At 60.2% G+C, this 19,654-nt stretch overlaps 1 protein-coding gene across 1 annotated transcript in view; it reads right to left on the bottom strand.

The window, feature by feature from the left end:
- The window catches only part of IL17RC (interleukin 17 receptor C), an 18,632-nt gene extending 3,147 nt beyond the window's left edge, over positions 1-15,485 (bottom strand). Inside the window, exons 1-16 of the mRNA XM_034777217.1 lie at positions 15,101-15,485; positions 13,541-13,562; positions 7,310-7,462; positions 6,264-6,338; positions 6,057-6,166; positions 5,255-5,366; positions 4,980-5,024; positions 4,436-4,566; positions 4,000-4,059; positions 3,505-3,559; positions 2,840-3,024; positions 2,584-2,634; positions 1,806-1,851; positions 1,579-1,700; positions 1,371-1,436; positions 1,238-1,295 (exon numbers count right to left, since the gene is read on the bottom strand). Coding sequence (XP_034633108.1) covers positions 1,238-1,295; positions 1,371-1,436; positions 1,579-1,700; positions 1,806-1,851; positions 2,584-2,634; positions 2,840-3,024; positions 3,505-3,559; positions 4,000-4,059; positions 4,436-4,566; positions 4,980-5,024; positions 5,255-5,366; positions 6,057-6,166; positions 6,264-6,338; positions 7,310-7,462; positions 13,541-13,562; positions 15,101-15,187 — 1,378 coding nt within the window. The 5' untranslated portion in view covers positions 15,188-15,485. The remainder of the gene's footprint in view (positions 1-1,237; positions 1,296-1,370; positions 1,437-1,578; positions 1,701-1,805; positions 1,852-2,583; positions 2,635-2,839; positions 3,025-3,504; positions 3,560-3,999; positions 4,060-4,435; positions 4,567-4,979; positions 5,025-5,254; positions 5,367-6,056; positions 6,167-6,263; positions 6,339-7,309; positions 7,463-13,540; positions 13,563-15,100) is intronic.
- Between the last annotated feature and the right edge of the window lie 4,169 nt (positions 15,486-19,654).

Genomic DNA, 19,654 nt, shown 5'->3' with positions numbered 1-19,654 from the left:
CCTCCTGCACCCCAACCTCCTGCCCCACCCCAGAGCCCACACCCCTTACCTCTTCCTGCACCCCAACCTCCTGCCCCACCCCAGAGCCCACACCCCTTACCTCCTCCTGCACCTCAACCCCTTGCCCCAGCCCAGAGCCCGCACCCCTCAACTCCTCCTGCACCCCAACCCCCCACCCAGAGCCCGCACCCCTTACTTCCTCCTGCACCCCAACCTCCTGCCCCACCCCAGAGCCCGCATCCCTTACCTCCTCCTGCACCCCAACTCCCCGCCCCACCCCACCCCAGAGCCCGCACCCCTCCTGCACCCCAACCTCCTGCCCCACCCCAGAGCCCGCACCCCTCCTGCACCCCAACCTCCTGCCCCACCCCAGAGCCCGCACCCCTCACCTCCTCCTGCACCCCAACCTCCTGCCCCACCCCAGAGCCCACACCCCTCATCTCCTCCTGCACTCCAACCCCCCGCCCCACCCCAGAGCCCGCACCTCTTACCTCCTCCTGCACCCCAACCCCCTACCCCACCGCAGAGCCCGCACCCCTTACCTCCTCCTGCACCCCAACCCCCTGCCCCAGCCCAGAGCCCCCTCCCACAGCCTGAACCATTCATTTCTGACCCCACCCCGGAGTACACTCCCCAGCCGGAGCCCTCACCCCCTCCTGCACCACAACCCCCTGCCCCAGCCAGATGAAAATAAGCAAGGGAGTGAGGGTGGGGGAGAGCAAGAGACAGGGGGGCGGGGTGGAGTGAGCAGGGGTGGGGCCTCGGAGAAGGGGCCGGGCAAGAGTGTTTGGTTTTGTGCGATGAGAAAGTTGGCAACCCTAAAAGGGGCAGGTGGTGCTCAGGGCATGGGGGTCAGGGCTAGGGCCCCTGGTGGCAGCAAATTATCCCAAGGCGGGCTCGAAGGACACCTTTCCCTGCTCTCTCGAGAATCGCCGCGGCCCAGGGAGCGCCTGGCCACGGGCTGGCACCTTGCCTCCGGCCCTCCTCTAAGCCCTGCCCCTTCCAGGGAGCTGCACCCCATCCCTCCCTCCCTCCCTCCCAATGGAGCCCCCTTCACGAGGCAGGTGGGAAGGCTGGTCCCTGCCCTCTCCCTGTGGGCTGGGGGTCCAGCATCCCCCTCCCCCGCACTGGCGCCCATGGGTCCAGCACCAGTGGCTGAGCGCCGACCTGCATTGTTCAGCTCCAGAGCACAGAGGCCCTGGCTCAATGGGGGCCCCCCCCGTCCTAACATACTCACACTTCTCCAGCGAGCAGGCCCAGCCGGTGCCCACCACGCTGCCCTCCGCACGCCAGACCTGTGGAGACAGCTGCCGGTTACTGACCCATCTACCCCCCTGCGTGTGACAATACCGCTCCCCCATGGCACTGACCTGCACACACTGCTTCGACTGCACATCCCGTCGCAGCTGCTGCTCCAGGGCCCCCACCCCAACTCCCTGCAAAGGAGGCAAAGGATGAGAATGGTACAGGAGCTGCTGGGGCCGCAGCCTGCGGGCAGGGCCTGGGGAGGGGGTCCCTGTGGGCCCTGCCCGGGGTTCCTGCCCTCTATGGAGCCGCAGAGGGCAAGGGGCTCCTCACCATACAGGTGGAGTTGGCCAGTGGAGTGCAGGTGCCTCGCTCCACGGCACAGAGCAAGATGTTCCCCTGTGGGTCCCTGGTCTCCATCAGCAAGAGGTCGGCCGGCTGGCCCCGCAGGGCACCTAGGGCAGAGGAGAGGCTGAGGGGGCACCAGGCTCAGGGGAACCCCAGCCCAGCTGGCTCCCCTTAGAGAAGAGATGGCGTCAGCGTCCCAGCGTGGCACTCACCTTCCTGCAGGCACTGCATGAGCTGGACCTGCCCACCACTCCACACCTGGAGAGACAACAGAGCAACTAGTCTGAGGGAGGGAAAAGGGTGAAGGGGGGGGGGGCATAAACCCGGAACAGGGAAGCAGCTCCGAGGGCACCCGGGGAGTCCTGGCCCAGCCCGGAGGGAGCGTGAATGCGGAGCCGCGGAGCCCCGGCCCTATGGCGCTGCTGGGGGGTCTTGGCCCAGCCTGGAAGGAGCGGGAATGCGGAGCCCCGGCCCTATAGTGCTGCTGGGGGACTGTGGGGTCCTGGCCCAGCCCGGAGGGAGCGGGAATGTGGAACCCCGGCCCTATGGCGCTGCTGGGCGACTGGGGGGTCTTGGCCCAGCCTGGAGAGAGCGGGAATGTGGAACCCCGGCCCTATGGGTCCGCTGGGGGGTCCTGGCCCAGCCCGGAGGGAGCGGGAATGCGGAGCCCCGGCCCTATAGCGCTGCTGGGGGACTGCAGGGTTTTGGCCCAGCCCGGAGGGAGCGGGAATGTGGAACCCCAGCCCTATGGGTCCGCTGGGGGGTCCTGGCCCAGCCCGGAGGGAGCAGGAATGCGGAACCCTGGCCCTAGGGCTCTGCTGGGCGACTGGGGGGTCCTGGCCCAGCCTGGAGGGAGTGGGAGTGCGGAACCCCGGCCCTATGGCGCTGCTGGGCGACTGGGGGGTCCTGGCCCAGCCCGGAGGGAGCGGGAATGTGGAGCCCCGGCCCTATGGCTCTGCCAGCTGGTGCCCCCTGCCCAGGGTCTCCTACCTGGACACACAGGTTCGGATGAGGCTGCAACGTGCCAAACTCGTGGAGACCCTGCAGGGAGGAGGGAGGGGCCATGACATGCCAACCCCAGCCCCCGAGCAGGCACTGCTCCACCACGCCTCTGCTCCTGCCCCCGATGCCCATCCCCCACCCCTCCCCTTCCCCAACCTTACCTGACCCATTCCCCCACCTCGCCCTTCCCTCCCGCAAACGACTGCCCCCTTCTCCACCCGCCCCGGCCAGCAGACCCACTCACAGGCACGGTGAGGGCCTGGCGCAGGTGGGGCAGCTCATGGCAGGGCCCGGTGCTCTTCAGCCTCCAGCAGGGCACAAGGTCGGCTGGCACCACGCATGGCGCCGACACGGAGCAGCTCAGCTTCCCCCCAGTGAGATACAGCTTCAGCTGGGCCTGTGCCCACAGCCGGGTCCATGCCGCAGGCTCTGCAACAGCCATGGGGCAAAGGACTCAGCCCGTCCCGGGCACACCCCTCACCCACCCACCTGCACTTCCCCACTCCCTCTCGCTGCCAGCAGCGCCAGCCTGCTCTATGCAGGAGACAGCCTGGCACAGCTCACTACCCTGCCCACTACCTGACCCTGGCCCCCAACACCCGCCCAGAGCCCCCCAACACCCGCCCAGCTCACAGATATAACACCCCTACTGAGAGCCCCCCAACACCTCCTCGGAGCCCCCCAACACCCGCCCAGCTCACAGATATAACACTCCTGTTGAGAGCCCCCCCAACACCTCAGAGCCCCCCAACACCTGCCCAGCTCACAGACATGACCCCCCCACACACACACACACAGGGCACAGACAACCCAGACCCCCGCAACTCCCCTCCCGGCACACGGACAGGAGCCCAGCCCCCCCTGCACACCCCTCCCCGAGACAGGTGTAGATGACTGTGGCCTAGTTACCCTTAGTGAAGGGGCAGAGGCTGGTCCTGGGGGGATCCAGGATATCTGGCCAGACCTGGGCAAGAAACAGTGAGTGACAGCACAAAGTGATCCCACCCCACACCCTGAGGACAGCGCCCTCTGCTGGTCCCCCCACTCTGCCCTGGGAAACCCCTGGCCTCCCAGTGCCCCCTGCTGGGCCCCCCACTCTGCCCTGGGGAACCCCTGGCCTCCCAGTGCCCCCCACCCAGGGNGCTGGGCCCCCCACTCTGCCCTGGGGAACCCCTGGCCTCCCAGTGCCCCCCACCCTGGGCACAGCACCCCCTGCTGGGCTCCCCACTCCACCCTGGGGAACCCCTGGGCTCTCAGTGCCCCCTGCTGGGCCCCCCCACTCCGCCCTGGGGAACCCCTGGGGTCTCAGTGCCCCCCACCCTGGGGACATCGCCCCCTGCTGCCCCCATAAGTGCCTGCCAAGCGCCAGGCCCCGTGGGGAGCAGCTCCCAGCCCAGGCCCTACCTGCAGACAGAGGCAGGGCAGCAGCTGGGCGGAGGGCAGGCTGTAGTTCTGAAGCCCCCTCTGCAGACAGGAACAGAGGAGATATTGGTCACCCGCCACCCAGCCTGGCCACCCCCTCACTGCCGTGCAACTGCCAGTGCCACAAAGTGCCCCCATGGCACAGAGCGGGAAACTGAGGGAAGGGCTCAGCCCAGGCTGCTGGGACAGAACCCAGGAGTCCTGGCTCCCAGCCCCTGGATCTAAGCTCTCGACCCCACTGCCCTCCCATGGAGAGCTACAGGGAATAAAGCCCAGAGTGCCGCTGGGGGCCAGCGTGGAGGTTGTGGGGCTGGGCCACGGGGAGGTCCAGAGGAGTGGGGTGGGGGGATGAAGGGCAGGGGGGGCAGGGTACGAAGTGGATAGGGAAGAGGGGCTCTGGGGCAGGCCCCTCACTCACCTCTATCCTGAGTCCTTTTTCTCGACGTGTCTGGTTCCAATAGAACCACACGATGAAGTTCTGCCCCGCGGGCACGTCCTGCAACTGTACCACCACGTGCTCCGGCCCCACGAAGACCTGCAGCCTGGGCACTGCCATGGGAGAGCGAGTGAGACCCCAACCCAGTGAGCCCAGCCCCAGAGAGCCCCTGTCCCAGGGACCCCTCACTGCCCCAGGAACCCCCAGCCCAGAGAGCCCCACCCCAGGGAACCCTCACTGCCCCAGGGACCCCCAGCCCAGAGAGCCCCTGTCCCAGAGACCCTCCTCCTCACTCACTGCCCCAGCCCTGCCAGGGCCTCAGTGGGTGACCCCCGAGCTCTCTGTGCCCAGCTTCCCCTGGGCGGAAGGGCTGGAACTGACCCAGCTGCCAGGCCGAGGGGGCCACGTGAGATGGCCCCATGGCAATGGGCTGCAGGGGGGTGTCTGGCTCCCACAGATGCTCAGCAAGGGGAGCCCATTAGGGAGTTGGTGACACCTGCATGAATCGAGCGTCACAAGCTCCTACCTTGGCACACCCGGATGGCAGCCTGTGCTGCAGGCCAGGAACAGTCTGGGGAGAAGACAGTGCAGGGGGTCAGCAGGGGCCACAGACCGCTCTGGGGACAAGGGGAGGAGGGGGAAGGGCAGGGAAAGGGGCCCCGGCAGTCATGGGGGGAGGAGCCGGCAGCCATGTTGGGGAGGGAGGGCAGGGAGAGGGGCCAGCAGCAGGTTACCAGACCTGGAATCCCCCCGCTCCAGGCCTGGGGCTGTTTCACGCTGGCATTGTGGGCAGGCACTCACCGGGCACACGGTGTGTCTGGCTCAGCACCTCCTGGTACCAGGGACTCGTGTAGGACGTGACGTGCAGTTCCCCTTGCAGGGCCGCCTTGAAGCAGTGAAACCACATGGAGCCCTGGGGGAGCAGGGGTCACTCAGGCGAGGGGCCCAGCCCAGCCCCTCCTCCCCCCCGGGGTCACTCAGCCGAGGGGGTCCAGCCCAGCCCCTCCTCCCCCCACGGGGTCACTCAGCCAAGGGGGTCCAGCCCAGCCCAGCCCCTCCACCCCAGGGGACCACGGGTCACTCAGCCAAGGGGGTCCAGCCCAGCCCAGCCCCTCCACCCCAGGGGACCACGGGTCACTCAGCCGAGGGGCCCAGCCCAGCCCCTCCTCCCCCCCAGGGTCATTCAGCCGGGGGGGCCCCGCCCCGCCCCCGCCCACCCCAGGCCAGTCCCTCCTCCCCCCTGGGGTCACTCAGCTGAGGGGGCCCAGCCCAGGCCCTCCACCCCAGGGGACCAGGGGTCACTCACTCGAGGGGCCCAGCCCAGCCCGTCCTCCCCGCTGGGGTCACTCAGCCAAGGGGGCCCAGCCCAGCCCCTCCCCCCAGGGGACCAGGGGTCACTCAGCCGAGGGGGCCCAGCCCAGCCCCTCCACCCCCCCCCAAGGGCCAGGGGTCACTCAGCCGAGGGGGCCCAGCCCAGCCCCCCATCATCTATCCTGGGGCCTGGATGCAACGCCCCTTCAGTCCCCACTGGGGAGCCGAGCGTGTCCCGCAGGGTCTGGGTCAGTCCGTTCTCCCCAAAGCCCCGCAGGGCTGGGCTCCATACCACAGTGCTATTGGGGCGTGCCAAGGCGCGGGGCAGCTGGACCTCGATGGCGACACAGCGGGAGAAGGGGTACGTCTGCACCGAGAGCAGCACCCAGCTCTGCAGGGGCCCTGAGAGAGCAGGGAGCAAAGGGAGCCGTGAGTGGCAGGCAGGGGCCCGGCGGGCAGGAAGAGGGGCACAGGGTCGGTGCTGCCCGCAGGCCCTCACCACTGTCCTGATGCCGCAGGGCGTCCATCCCAGGTCCATCTTGAGTCCCCTCACCTGCGACCTCCTCCTGGGGCCCTGAAACAGAAACAGCCACTCACCAAGCTGTGCCACACAGCCAGTGGGGCAGCGTGTGCCCAGAGCGGGCCCCAGCCAACCACACTCACACCGCTGACATCTGGTGCCCAGCCCCAACCCCCCGACCGACTAAGAGCAGACGTGCCTGGCTGGCTCAGCACCCTGCCCCTGGGAGGACAGCCCCAAGCCGCTGGCACACTCACACTTGGGCGGCACAGGACTTGGGCAGAACTGGGCTCTGGGGCTGCCTTTCTGCCTGTGACGAAGTGGAGATTTTCCCTTGTTATGTTGTATGTGAGTCTTACTGTTTTGCATGAATGCTGTGTGTGCCTCACCTGTGTGTCGCACCAATGTCTGGTTGGTGGGAATAAGGGGGTGTGACTTGGGGGGGCTGTGCCAGCTCCCTGCAGGGATGCTATGGCCGCCCCTTCCTAACCTGAGACCCAGGAGGGGGATGCGACCAGGTGACTCTTGGCCTGGGAAGCAGGACAAAGGCCGAAGGAGGAGCAACGGGCAGGGCAGGGCCAGGCATCTGGAAGCGAGTCAGTCTCGGCTGGCTTGGGGCGCAGGGGGAGGCAGAGCCCTGGCTCTGGGCTCCCCTTCCCCAAAGATGGTCTTGGCTGAAAGTCACTGATTTCTGTGCTAACAAGCTCTGCCCTACGCTGTGATCCTGTCGGCTAATAAACCTTCTGTTTTACACTGGCTGAGAGTCACGGCTGACTGCGGAGTTGGGGGGCAGGGCCCTCTGGCTGCCCCAGGACCCCGCCCAAGCGGACTCGCTGCGGGAAGCGCACGGTGGGGCAGGGGAGGCTGGGTGCTCGGAGTTCAGACCCAGGAAGGTGAAGCCGTGTGCGCTTCTTGCCTGGGGACAGTCTGCTCCGAGAGAGGAGGCTCCCCCAGAGCCCTGCCCAGGTGTGTAGAGAGCAGCTCCAGCATCGCGCGGGTCCGTGACATCCCCAACCTGCTCTCACCCAGCACAGCCAGCTGCAGGTTGATCTGCACGCAGGGGAAGCAGTCAGATGCCGCTGCGCAGTGCAGCACAGACTCCATCGTCATTTGGGTTGGCACCAGAACTGGACCAGAGGCCAGCCCCACGGCCCCAAGGCTGCACAACACATCGTCCTCTGCAGAGGAGACAGAAAACCATTTATTCTGACACATCCCACCCCACAACATGAACAGACCTGGCACCGGGCATTCTGCCCCCAGCGGGCGTGGGGGGGGACGGCTGGGCACCAGGTGCTCTGCCCCCCCAGCGGGCGTGGGGGCTGTGACAACGTGGGGATTGTCTGTAACACTTTTATGAACTGTGTGACTGTGCCCAGCCCCTTGGCATCACTGCCCCGCAGGTGCAGAAAGATGAAAATGCTGCTCCTCGGGCACTGCAGGAGATAGGAGGGTAGCTGGCTAGGGCATAGGAACGGGGCGTCACGGACTAGCTGGCACCGACCCATAACCACAGAGGACTGGAAAAGACCAGGGGAGCTCCACAGCCTGAATGAGGGAGAGCTGCCAGTGGGACGCTCCGGAGGCTGGACACACGAACTCAGGGGTTGGCAGCAGGCCAGTGGGAAGAACTGGGCTCCCAGAGACATGGGTCTTTTACTTGGGACCAGTCATAGAATCATAGAATATCAGAGTTGGAAGGGACCTCAGGAGGTATCTAGTCCAACCCCCTTGCTCAAAGCAGGACCAATTCCCAACTAAATCATCCCAGCCAGGGCTTTATCAAGCCTGACCTTAAAAACCTCTAAGGAAGGAGATTCCACCACCTCCCTAGGTAACCCATTCCAGTGCTTCACTACCCTCCTAGTGAAATAGTGTTTCCTAATATCCAACCTAGACTTCCCCCACTGCAACTTGAGACCATTACTCCTTGCTCTGTCATCTGGTACCACTGAGAACAGTCCAGGTCCATCCTCTTTGGAACCCACCTTTCAGGTAGCTGAAAGCAGCTATCAAATCCCCCCTCATTCTTCTCTTCTGCAGACTAAACAATCCCAGTCCCCTCAGCCTCTCCTCATAAGTCATGTGCTCCAGCCCCCTAATCATTTTTGTTGCCCTCCGCTGGACTCTTTCCAATTTTTCCACATCCTTCTTGTAGTGCGGGGCCCAAAACTGGACACAGTACTCCAGATGAGGCCTCACCAATGTCGAATAGAGGGGAATGATCACGTCCCTCGATCTGCTGGCAATGCCCCTACTTATACAGCCCAAAATGCCATTAGCCTTCTTGGCAACAAGAGCACACTGTCAACTCATATCCAGCTTCTCATCCACTCTAACCCCTAGGTCCTTTTCTGCAGAACTGCTATCTAGCCATTCGGTCCCTAGTCTGTAACAGTGCATGGGATTCTTCCGTCCTAAGTGCAGGACTCTGCACTTGTCCTTGTTGAACCTCATTAGGTTTCTTTTGGCCCAATCCTCTAATTTGTCTAGGTCCCTCTGTATCCAATCCCTACCTTCCAGCATATCTACCACTCCTCCCAGTTTAGTGTCATCTGCAAACTTGCTGAGGGTGCAGTCCACGCCATCCTCCAGATCATTGATGAAGATATTGAACAAAACCGGCCCCAGGACCGACCCTTGGGGCACTCCGCTTGAAACCCGCTGCCAACTAGACATGGAGCCATTGATCACTACCCGTTGAGCCCGACAATCTAGCCAGCTTTCTAGCCACCTTACAGTCCATTCATCCAGCCCATACTTCTTTAACTTGCCGGCAAGAATACTGTGGGAGACCGTATCAAAAGCTTTGCTAAAGCCAAGAAATAACACATCCACTGCTCTCCCCTCATCCACAGAGACAGTTATCTTGTCATAGAAGGCAATTAGGTTAGTCAGGCATGACTTCCCCTTGGTGAATCCATGCTGACTGTTCCTGATCACTTTCCTCTCCTCTAAGTGCTTCAGAATTGATTCCTTGAGGACCTGCTCCATGATTTTTCCAGGGACTGAGGTGAGGCTGACTGGCCTGTAGTTCCCTGGATCCTCCTCCTTCCCTTTTTTAAAGATGGGCACTACATTAGCCTTTTTCCAGTCATCCGGGACCTCCCCCGATCGCCATGAGTTTTCAAAGATAATGGCCAATGGCTCTGCAATCACATCCGCCAACTCCTTTAGCCCCCTCGGATGCAGCGCATCCGGCCCCAGGGACTCTGTCTGAGACACAGGGACAGACACAGAAAGGAAACCAAGCGTTTTCCCGCAGCAGCCTGGCACCTGGGTGCCCTGGGCTCTGGCTGCCCCTTTGCTGCTCTCTGCTGAGCCAGGACTGGAACCCGGCACCGTCTGCGTGGCACAGGGGGACGCTCCGAGCAGGGGCTCGCTCAGTGGCCTGGCTGGGTAGAGCTCCCAGGGGGTGGCAAGGGCTGCAGCCTGGAGGCTTGGGCTCAGAGCCATTGTTGCCCTTGTTGAAGAGTGTGACCCCTTGGGGGTCTGGCACACTGAAGGAGTAACCCTGGTGCCCAGGCCGGGACATGACCCAGCCCGTCACCCATATGGCTGGCGAGACCACGGGAACTAGCCAGCTGGCATCCAACAAGGAAGAGCAATGGGAGGAATGGCCTGTGGCTAACACCACTGCTAGCTCTTCCTCTGCCCTGTCCCTGGGGTCCCCCGCCAGACAGGCATCCTCACGCCGGGGGTTGGCAGGGGGACTTGCCAGCCCGAGAGGCGTCAGGTGTGGAGTCCCTCGGGAAGCAGGGAAGCACTGCTGGAGGAAGTGGCTCATTGCGTGGCCTCCAGGAGCACGCAGACTTCATGGGCAAGACGCACCTGGAGCCATCTGGACGGAGATGCTGGCTAACCCCAGACCGCTACAGCAGCACCAAAGGAGGAAGGAGACCTGGCCGCTGGCCCCCTCGGGCAGTACCCAGTGCTCCTCCCCCCCACGCAGGTGCCCCCCATCCCAGCAAGAGGAGGGGAGGGGCAGGCCCCAGTGGCCGAGGAGCGGGAGGCTCCAGTGCCCCAAAGAGGAGGATGCGCAGGGTGTTGGAGGTCAGGGAACAGAGGCGTCCGTCTGCCCCAGAAGCTGCACTCCCTGCCTGTCACGGAAAGTCACCAAGGCTCATCCGTCCCTCTGGCCACCAGCCCGTGCTGCTCACCCCTGTGAGCACCGCCGCTCCCCGGCCTGCCCCTCGGCAGAGCAGCAGCCCCTGCAGAGCTCTGGGAGCGAGGGCCAAGGGCAGAGGCAGCGCTCGCGGCAAGCTCCGGCTGAGGGCCAGGACCCAGGCAGGGCGCTGGCGGGGAGTGCACAGCTGTGGAGAGCTTTCCCTAAGCATGGGGTGCTGGCTTGGGCACAAAGGCTGCTGGGAAGAGACAGGATCCACCTGACCAAGATGGGGAAGAGCATCTTCATGCACCGACTCCCCAACCTAGCGAGTGGGGCTTTAAAGTAGGTTCGAAGGTGCAGTGACAAACGCCCACAGGCAGTATAGAAAGGCCTGAGCAGAGAGCTGGATGCTGAGGGGGGGAGGGACGTGGAAAGTCCAGTAGGGTCAGAGCAGCACTGGGGGGGCTCAACATCTCAGCGTCTGCACGCTAAGGCAAGGGGCACGGGGAAGAACTGGACGTAGCAGCACATCAGCGACATTGTGCCTTAACTGGCCCCACAGAGGGGGCCGTGGGGGGATAAATCTCTGGACAGGACACTGGAACAGAGGGGCACAGCTCGCTCAGGAAGGACAGGCAGGATAGAGAGGGAGGAGGGGTCTACACTTGTTCTGGGGTCCAGACGGAGGTGACAGGCAGGCTGGTTGAAAGTCTCCAAGTAAAGACAAAAGGGGTAAAAAAGAGGGTGGACCTCATAATAGGGGTCTCCTCTAGCCCACCAAAGCACATTTCTAGAACTAACAACAGAAACACCATTCCTGGTAGTAATGGGGGACTTCAGGTCCCCAGACAGCTGCTGGAAAAGTCAAACTTTCCAGTAAGTTCTTGGAATGCATTGAGGACAACCTTTTGTTCTGGAAAGTGGAGAAAGTAACCAGGGGGCAGCCACTTTAGACGGGATTCTGACTAACAGGAAGGAATTGGTAGCGAATCTGTAGGTCAGGGCCCATAGGGAAATCAAAGGAATAAAGGAGTTCACGAGAGGCACAAACACACAATTACAAGCTATCCCGATGTGAAGGAAAGGATAGGAAGAGTATTCAGAGGCCAGTATGACTCCATCAGGAGTCTTTAATGACCTGACAATCAAAAAGGAATTCGATACCTGGAAAGATACTGGAACAAGTGATTAAATGATCAATTTGTAAGCACCTAGAGGAGAATAGGGTTATAAGGAATAGCCGGCATGGATCTATCAAGGACAACTCATGCCAAACCAACCTAATTTCCTTCTCGGACAGGGTTACTGGCTTAGCGAATGGGGGGAAGGTGTAGATATGGTGTATCTTGATTTTAGTCAAGCTTTTGACACAGTCCCACATGGCAGCTTCCTGAGCAAACTAAGGGAATGTGGGCTAGAGCAGGGGTTTTCAAACTTTTTTCATTTGTAGACCTCTAAAAAATGTCAAATGGAAGTGCAGACCCCTTTGGAAATGTTAGACAGTCTGCAGACCCCCAGGGGTCCGCAGACCACAGGTTGAAAACCACTGGACTAGATGAAAATATAAGGTGCACAACTGGTTGAAAGCCTGTACTCAAAGAGTAGTTATCAATGGTTTGCTGTCAAACTGGAAGGCTGTATCTAGTAAGAACATAAGAACAGCCACACTTGGTCAGACCAAAGGTCCATCTAGCCCAGTATCCTGTCTGCTGACAGTGGCCAATGCCAGGTGCCCCAGAGGGAATGAATATAACAGGCAATGGTCAAGTGATCCATCCCCTGTCGCTCATTCACAGCTTCTGGCAAACAGAGGCTAGGGGCACCCTCCCTGCCCATCCTGGCTAATAACCATTGATGGACCTATCCTCCCTGAACTTGTCTAGTTCTTTTTTTAACTAGTGGGGCCCATCAGGGTCAGGCCTGGGTCCAGTACTAGTCAATATTTTCATTAATGACTTGGATAATGGAGTGGAAGGTATGCTTATAAAATCTGCAGGTGACACCAAGCTGGGAGGGGTTGCAAGCCCTTTAGAGGGCAGGATTAGAATTCAAACTGACCTTGGAAACATGGAGAATTGGTCTGAATTCAAAAGATGAAATTCAATAAAGTGCAAAGCACTTCACTTAGGAAGGAAAAATCAAATGCACAACTACAAAATGGAGAATAACTGGCTAGGGGTAGTACTGCTGAGAAGGATCTGGGGGTTATAGAGTATCACCAATTGAATATGAGTCAACAATGGGATGCCTTTGTGGAAAAGGTTAGTATCATTCTGGGGTGTATTAACAGGAGTGTCATATGTCAGACACGGGAGGTGATTGCCGAGCAGAGCGGGACACTGGTGAGGCCTCAGCGGGGGGTCGTGTCCAGGTCTGGGGGCCGCACCGTAGGGCAGATGTGGACAAACTAGAGAGAATCCAGGGGAAAGCAACACAAACGATGAACGGTTTAGAAAACCTGCCCTGTGAGGAAAGGGTTAAACCCAGGGCCTGTTTAGCCTGGAGAGACGAGGACTGAGGGGGACCTGAGAACAGTCTTCACCTCTGTTCAGGGCTGTTCTGAAGAGGACGGGGATCAATGGTTCTCCTGGGCCACGGAAGGCAGGACAAGAAGCGATGGGCTCAAACTGCTGCCAGGGAGATCTCGGGTAGCTATTCGGAAACCCTTTCTCCCTCTCAGGGGAGCTACGCTGTGCAACAGGCTTCCAGGGGAGGCTGTGGGATCCCCGTCACTGGAGGGTTTCGAGCACAGGTGGGTTGGACAAACCCCCGCCAGGGATGGTCCAGGGTTACATGGCCCTGCCCCAGCGCAGGGGCTGGACTTCACTAGTTGCCCTTTCCAGGTCCCTTCCAGCCCCACTTTTCTCTGATTTCTATTAACTCTGTGACAGGGCACGGCTGGGCACCGGGAACCCTCAGCCCCATTGAGCGGGAGGTTTCCACTGTGCTTGTTGGACAGGCTGTGGGAGCCTAGTGAGGCTGGGGACCCAGACACCAGGGTCATGTGCCCCAAGCCCCGTCTGTGGAGAGAGCGTGGCCAGACCCCTGCTGTGGGGGGAGGGGGGATTCCACCTGCCCACCCACCCACCCACGCTTCCCCAGAAACGGCGCTGCAGCCGCCTCTCGGACAAAGCAATATGGCACTTACCCAGCAGCCGGCAGGACAGGCCCTGCAGGAGAAAAAGGGAAAGATCAGGGAGAAGCCAGGTCCTCCCCATTCACATGCTGCCCCCACTGCATGGAGCCCCCCACAGTCAGCGCCCTGCCCCCACAGCGCCCCCTGCTGGGAGCCCCCCCACAGCCAGCGCTCTGCCCCGCCCCCACAGCGCCCCCTGCTGGGAGCCCCCNAGCCCCCCCACAGCCAGCGCTCTGCCCCGCCCCCACAGCGCCCCCTGCTGGGAGCCCCCCACAGCCAGCGCTCTGCCCTACAGCGCCCCCCCTGGGAGAGGCCAGGGCTGCATAAGCCAGGGCCCCCCCAGGCCTCCCTCATTCCAGCAGTGGCTCTAGGCGACACAGCCCTCCTGGGCTCTCTGTGCCCGGCTCTGTGGGGGGCCAGACCGGGGGTCAGCGTCGCCCATGCTGTGTAATGCAACAGAGCAGGGCACCAAGTCCAGTGGGGGGGTTAGTGGCAGCCTGAGCCCCACGGCCCAGCCCTGGCCCAGCCCCGCTGGCTCTCTCCTGGCTGCAAGCAGGGTGCTGCAGCCCAGAGCCCGGCTCCTCGCCCCATGGGGCCGGGCGCCCGGCCAGCCCTGCGCCTGCTGGCCCCGTCTCCATGGCCACAAGCACCAGGCCGGGGTTTATGGCCTCAGTACACAGAGCTGCCAGGCCTGACTGGTTTGTTAGCTGAGCAAACAGCAGCGCCAAGGCCCACACCCATCTCTCCCTGTCTGGCGCAGGGCCTACTCCACAGCCCTGCGTCAGCGGCCCACCCTCCCTGCCAGTCCCCAGTACCGCGGGAAGTTGCCCCCCTCCAGCGACGATGGGGGGACTGGGCCCCCATCACACTCATCACGTGCTCAGAGAGGCTGAAGGGGCTCCCCCAGGGCCGAGACCTGCAGAGCCCACCCCCTCCGGTTCCGCCCACGCCAGGCCCCTACACCTCCCTGCCTCCTTCCCCCCCGCGCTCTCCCATTGCCCCGGGCCCCCCATCTCATGCCCCAGCCCAGGGCTGAGCGATCCTGCCACTCACCACAGCGGGAGGGCAAGGGGGAGGCGTTCACAGGGCGTTTCTCTTGGCAGGTGGTTTGGGGGTGAATTGGCTCTGGGTACCCCCAGCACAGGCCAGCCCCAGGGCAGAGCCTGTCCCACCCCAGGCCCCAAACCCTTGGCACCAGCTGGTGGGACACAGACCCACTCAACCCATTTGCTACTAAGGTATCTGTCCCCAGGCAGGGCACCCCCCTGGGAATTGCCCTTCCCTGCCCCCCTCCTGCCAGGAGGGGGACCCTCTGCGGCAGCCTCCTAGCCAGGGGCTGGATTGGGGCATGGGCGGAGCAGGGGAGGCCAAGGCCATGCCAGGCAGGTGGGCCGGTTACTAGCATAAACAGAGACCCCTGCAGGCCAGGGCTTGAGGCTGGGGTGTTGTCAGGGGGGAGCACCACTATCTTTACTCAACAGCCCCCAACCCGCCTGCACCCCATCAATGGCCCCCCACAGCAGAGCCCCTCCTGAGCAGCAGTGGGGAGCCCCAATCCCAGCTCATACACACCTGGGAGCAGTTGACAGAGTCCGGGTGGGCAGGGAGCCCTGCTCTGGGCAGGAGCAGGAGAAAGAGCCCTAACCCCGCAGCCAGCATCTCCTGGGCCTGCAGGGTCAGAGCCAGCGCCAGGGGCTGTTCCTGCCAGCCATGAGTGGCCCCAGCGGGGAGCCTCTTCCCCTTGCAGAAGCCAGCACCCAGCTCAGGCCTCCCTTCGGGCCAAGCTGCAGCGACAGCGCCTAGGTCCTGAGTCCTCCAGATAGTAGCCAGCCCCCAAAACAAGGGCGCCTGACTCAGGGCTTCCCACTCAGCCCCCAGCCCCAACCAGGCACGGTGCAGAGGGGGTTGGCATAGCCAGCACAGCCCTGGGGTCCCAGCTGGCTGAACTCAGCTCAGTGCTCTGGTCTGGTCTGTGCTGTGCTGCTCTGCGCACCGCCCCAGTCCCAGTCCCAGCCCTACCCTCTGCCTCGCCTCCCCTCCCCTCCCAGAGCCTCAGGCTGCCAGGCAAAGGGCAGGTGGGTTCAAGCCCAGCTCCCTGCTGCTGCTCCCACACACCTGGGTCCTAGTGCAGGTACCAGGCGTAGGGCGGGGCCAGCCAGGTTCACACAGGCCGGATTGGGTTCATGGGTAACCTGGCCTGGGTTTAGGGGTGGCGGGGGGGAGGAACAATATCTCTTATCTGCTCTGCCTCTGTGGTGAGGGAGAGAAGCTTCGGAGCTGCACAGAGCTCTTCCTCAGGGCTGGGAGAGGGGCTGGGGGGTCCTAGCTACACAAGGGGAAAGGGATTGTTTGTCTTAAGCAGTTCACACGGATTTCCAGGGCCCATTCCAGGGAAGTAGCGGGTTAACTTCAGCCCTCCCGCCCCCCAGTCACAGGGGGAGGAAGCGGGAAAGCAGCTGGGGGCGGTTGTTAGTGGGTTACAGACTGTCGTAATAAGCAGAGTCATTTGTAACCCTTGGTTTTGGGATAATTGCAACCTCCTGTCCTTCTGAGCTCTCACTTCCTGCAGCCCTGCGAGGGGGGAGGGTTACTGGAGGGGGCAAGGCCTTAGTGCTTTTGAATGATCAGAAGTTTCAGACCCGGACACTAAATAAGAGTCCCAAGTGGATGCTCCCCTGTGGTATTTTGATGTCCTAGCAACCCCTAGCCATTTTCAGAGGTACCCCAAAGCCCTGCATTGCTACCAAAGCTGTGTTAGGGAGGGGGCAGGGAGAGGCCAGTACCTGAGTCCCACTGTCTGTGCTTCCAATGGCTCCCCCGTGCGCCTGTCTCCCTGCACAGCAGTGCCGTGCGAATGCTTCGAGCACAGAGGCCCAACCCTGCATGCAGCCACAGACCCCCCAGAACAACAGCATTGGGTCAAGTCATCTCACACTCAGGCTGCTGAACTTGTGACCGGTCTCCCTCCACCTCTGAATCTGGTGTAGGAGAAAGTGGTGCTCGCTGAGGTCCCACGTCAGAGGTTCCCGAGGCTGCTGGAGCCTGTAGAACCGCAATGCTTCGCTACAGCAGCCGTATCCGTGCGGCTGAGGAAGCTCTTTAGCTCCCTCCTATCTGTGGGTAGCAGAGGCCTGCTCTGGGCGACACAGAGCAACGTGCGCCGCCGTGCATCGCCCTAGACGTGCAAGTGTCTACACTGGAACTAGTTGTCCCCCCGCCCCCAATGGACGGGCCGCATTACGCCACCAGGGTAACACCAGCTCCCGAGTGGCGCTGAGCCGCACTCGATGTACCGAGGCTGACGTAGCACAAGTGCAGACACTGCGTTACCTATGTCAACCCTGACAGGCCTCCAGCAGCTGTCCCACAATGCCCCACGTTGACCGTTCTGGTCACAACTGTGATTGCCACTGCCCATGGAGCCCCCCTGGCCCTTGAAGCCCCTTTTCTCGGTTGCCCCGTTTGGTGAGCACCTCTATCTGCTCTCCAGTGATGTGCACAACTTCCCAGAAGACCCTCCACGCTCCAGCCACGCTCTCCTGACCCCGGGGAGAGGTGGCAGTGCAGGCATTGCTCCCACCCAGCCATAGAAGCGTTGACATCTGTGAGCAGGTTGCATGGGGGGTGCAGGAGAAGGGGCACGCCAGGGCCACCAGCAGTGCCACGTGACAGCCAAGGAGCTGTGGCAAGCAGAGCAAAAGGCCAGGGAGGCCAACAAGTGATCGAGTGCCAAGCCACAGACCTGTTGCTCTTAGCATGCCATCCTCAGCAGAGCCCCCTCCACCACCCCAGAGACCGCTGGGAGCCCGAGTCCCAGAGCCCTGCCATGAACAGCAAGGAGGAGGAGGTGGACAAGGAAGAGGAGGAGGAGCATGTTTTGTGATGTATCTGTTGTAATATGCTATAGGCCATATGGGCCTAGTATAAATAGGGTGACCAGATAGCAACTGTGAAAAAATGGGGCAGGGGGTGGGGGGTAATAGGCGCCTATATAAGAAAAAGACCCAAAAACGGGTCTGTCCCTTTAAAAACGGGACATCTGGTCACCCCAAGTATAAATGCTGTATGCTTGACATGAGTATGTGAGTTGCAAGTTGGCAACTGAAGCAAGGATTTAAGGTTATGAGCAGTCAAGAATTGTCTGTGCAAAACAAACTTCATCATGTCCGTAAGAGGAAATGGAATGTTTTGGATGAAGGCGGCCTGCCCAGAACTGCTCTCTGGAGTTATGGATGAAAGGCTTAGAAAACAGACAGACAGCTAGTGACGTGATGAGCTGGTCTCTTAAAAAGGTTGCTTGCTAGAGCTGAAGTTGGAGTCAGACACCGACCCAGAGCCCTGAAAAAGAGGCATGTCCTATGCGGCTCCCCACGCTTTGTGATCAGACTGAATTTTGACTGGCCATGGGGATTTCCTCTGGATCTTCAGACTCTGGGGTAGTATGAAAGGAGTGTGAATGTGGAGTGAGTGGGGTTTATATTGTAATCAATACAAATATATTTTTTAAAATATTTTAAATATGGTATATTTTAAAAATATACCAACACTGTGTCCAGTATCTGCCTGCTCCCCCTTCCTGCAGGGAGGCCTCTATCAGAGCCTAACATTTGGTGGAGAATGCGAGCATCAATCCAGCTATCTCTCGCATTTGGTGGAGAATTGCGAGGGGGGGGAGAGATATAAGGAGTGCCGGATTGTGAGACAGGGTCTCACGGTGTTGGGGGAGTCTAAAGGGTGACTCCTTCTTTGTGGGATTTGTGAGATGAAAAGTACGCGTGGGGAGATACTGCGTGGAGTTTTGGGAATGTGCTATATTAAGTATAAGTGAGTGCGTGCGGGGAGATACTGCGTGGGGTTATTGAGATAATGTTTGAAAAGAGTAAAGGAGTAGAGGAGGCACCCCAATGGATTAAAGTTAAAGCCCCTCTCTGTTAGAGAAGGAGATTATTGCATTTGGGACTTGCCCTTGGATGGAGGGTGCAGTGGAACCCGATGTGAGAATTGATACATTAGAAATCATGTTTGAGAGGTTCTTGTACAGCTGTACAAGCCTTATGCCAGCAAGAAGCAGGAGCTGTGCTACGGTTGTTATGGCGGGCTATGAAAAAGGTAATTGAATACGAGGGGGAGGCGTGTGCAGGGCTACAGACCTGCAAGAAAGTTTGAAAATCTGCCAGGAAAGTTTAGAGAAGCAAGCAAGGCAAGCACAAGCCATGCAGACGCCGTTGGAACAGCTGGGAAAACAAAATGGAGACCTGGACAGGAGAAGACTGGAATGGGGACACAGGCAAGGCTCTGCGGCATCGCCTGGGAACGGACTATTGGGGAACAGACTCTGCCAGCGTGTAGAGCTATGAATTGATTTGCTTGGAATTAACCCCAATAAACATTGCACTGCCTGCACTTCGGACTTCTGCTCTTCTGGTCTTTGTTTGTGTGACAAGAACTAGGGGACAGGGTGAAGGAAAGGAGGCAATTAAGGCAAAAGCAAAGTTAATAGACCACCTTAAGAGACAGGAGCTGCGACTTGCTTGGAGTGAAGAAAAGAAAAGAAAAGGTTTGGAAATGAAAAAGGGCGAGTGAATAGGTTAACCCCTGAAGATGTTCAGAAAGAATCAACTGCAGCAGAGAATGGCACTTCTGCAATTCAACTGAGGTGCAAACAAAAGCAAAACATCAAAAAAAGCACTGGGTAAGGCAGCTGTATTGCACCTTAAAGAACTGAATGCAGAAAGAAGTGATTGAAAATAAGTGAAGAGTTACACGTAGCTTTTGTAAAAATGAATCCTACAGACTTTGTAGGGAAGGAAACACTTAGGAGTTGTGAAAATGTTAAAAAGTAACAGCTGTGGTGTTATAAAAAGGGAATTCTTGTTTTAATAATAAAACCCAGCTATGTAAATATTAATAGATGTGCAATGCGGTACAGTCACGTTGAGTGGAACCGCGGTAGTTAAACAAGTTATACAAGGGGGTCGAGTAGAGTGGCTACTGCTACCACGATGTGTTATCCCCACAAGTCTTTGGCTATTCTGAGGGGAAATGGGCCTTTTCCCCACAGAAATAGTTTGTAATCAAAATCACTAGATATGTGTGTGTGTATATATATATATGGGTGTGTATGTG

Source organism: Trachemys scripta, chromosome 7 (genome assembly GCF_013100865.1).
Source record: "Trachemys scripta elegans isolate TJP31775 chromosome 7, CAS_Tse_1.0, whole genome shotgun sequence".
NCBI classification, from domain to species: Eukaryota; Metazoa; Chordata; order Testudines; family Emydidae; genus Trachemys; species Trachemys scripta.
This window is presented reverse-complemented; position numbering and strand designations above follow the sequence as displayed.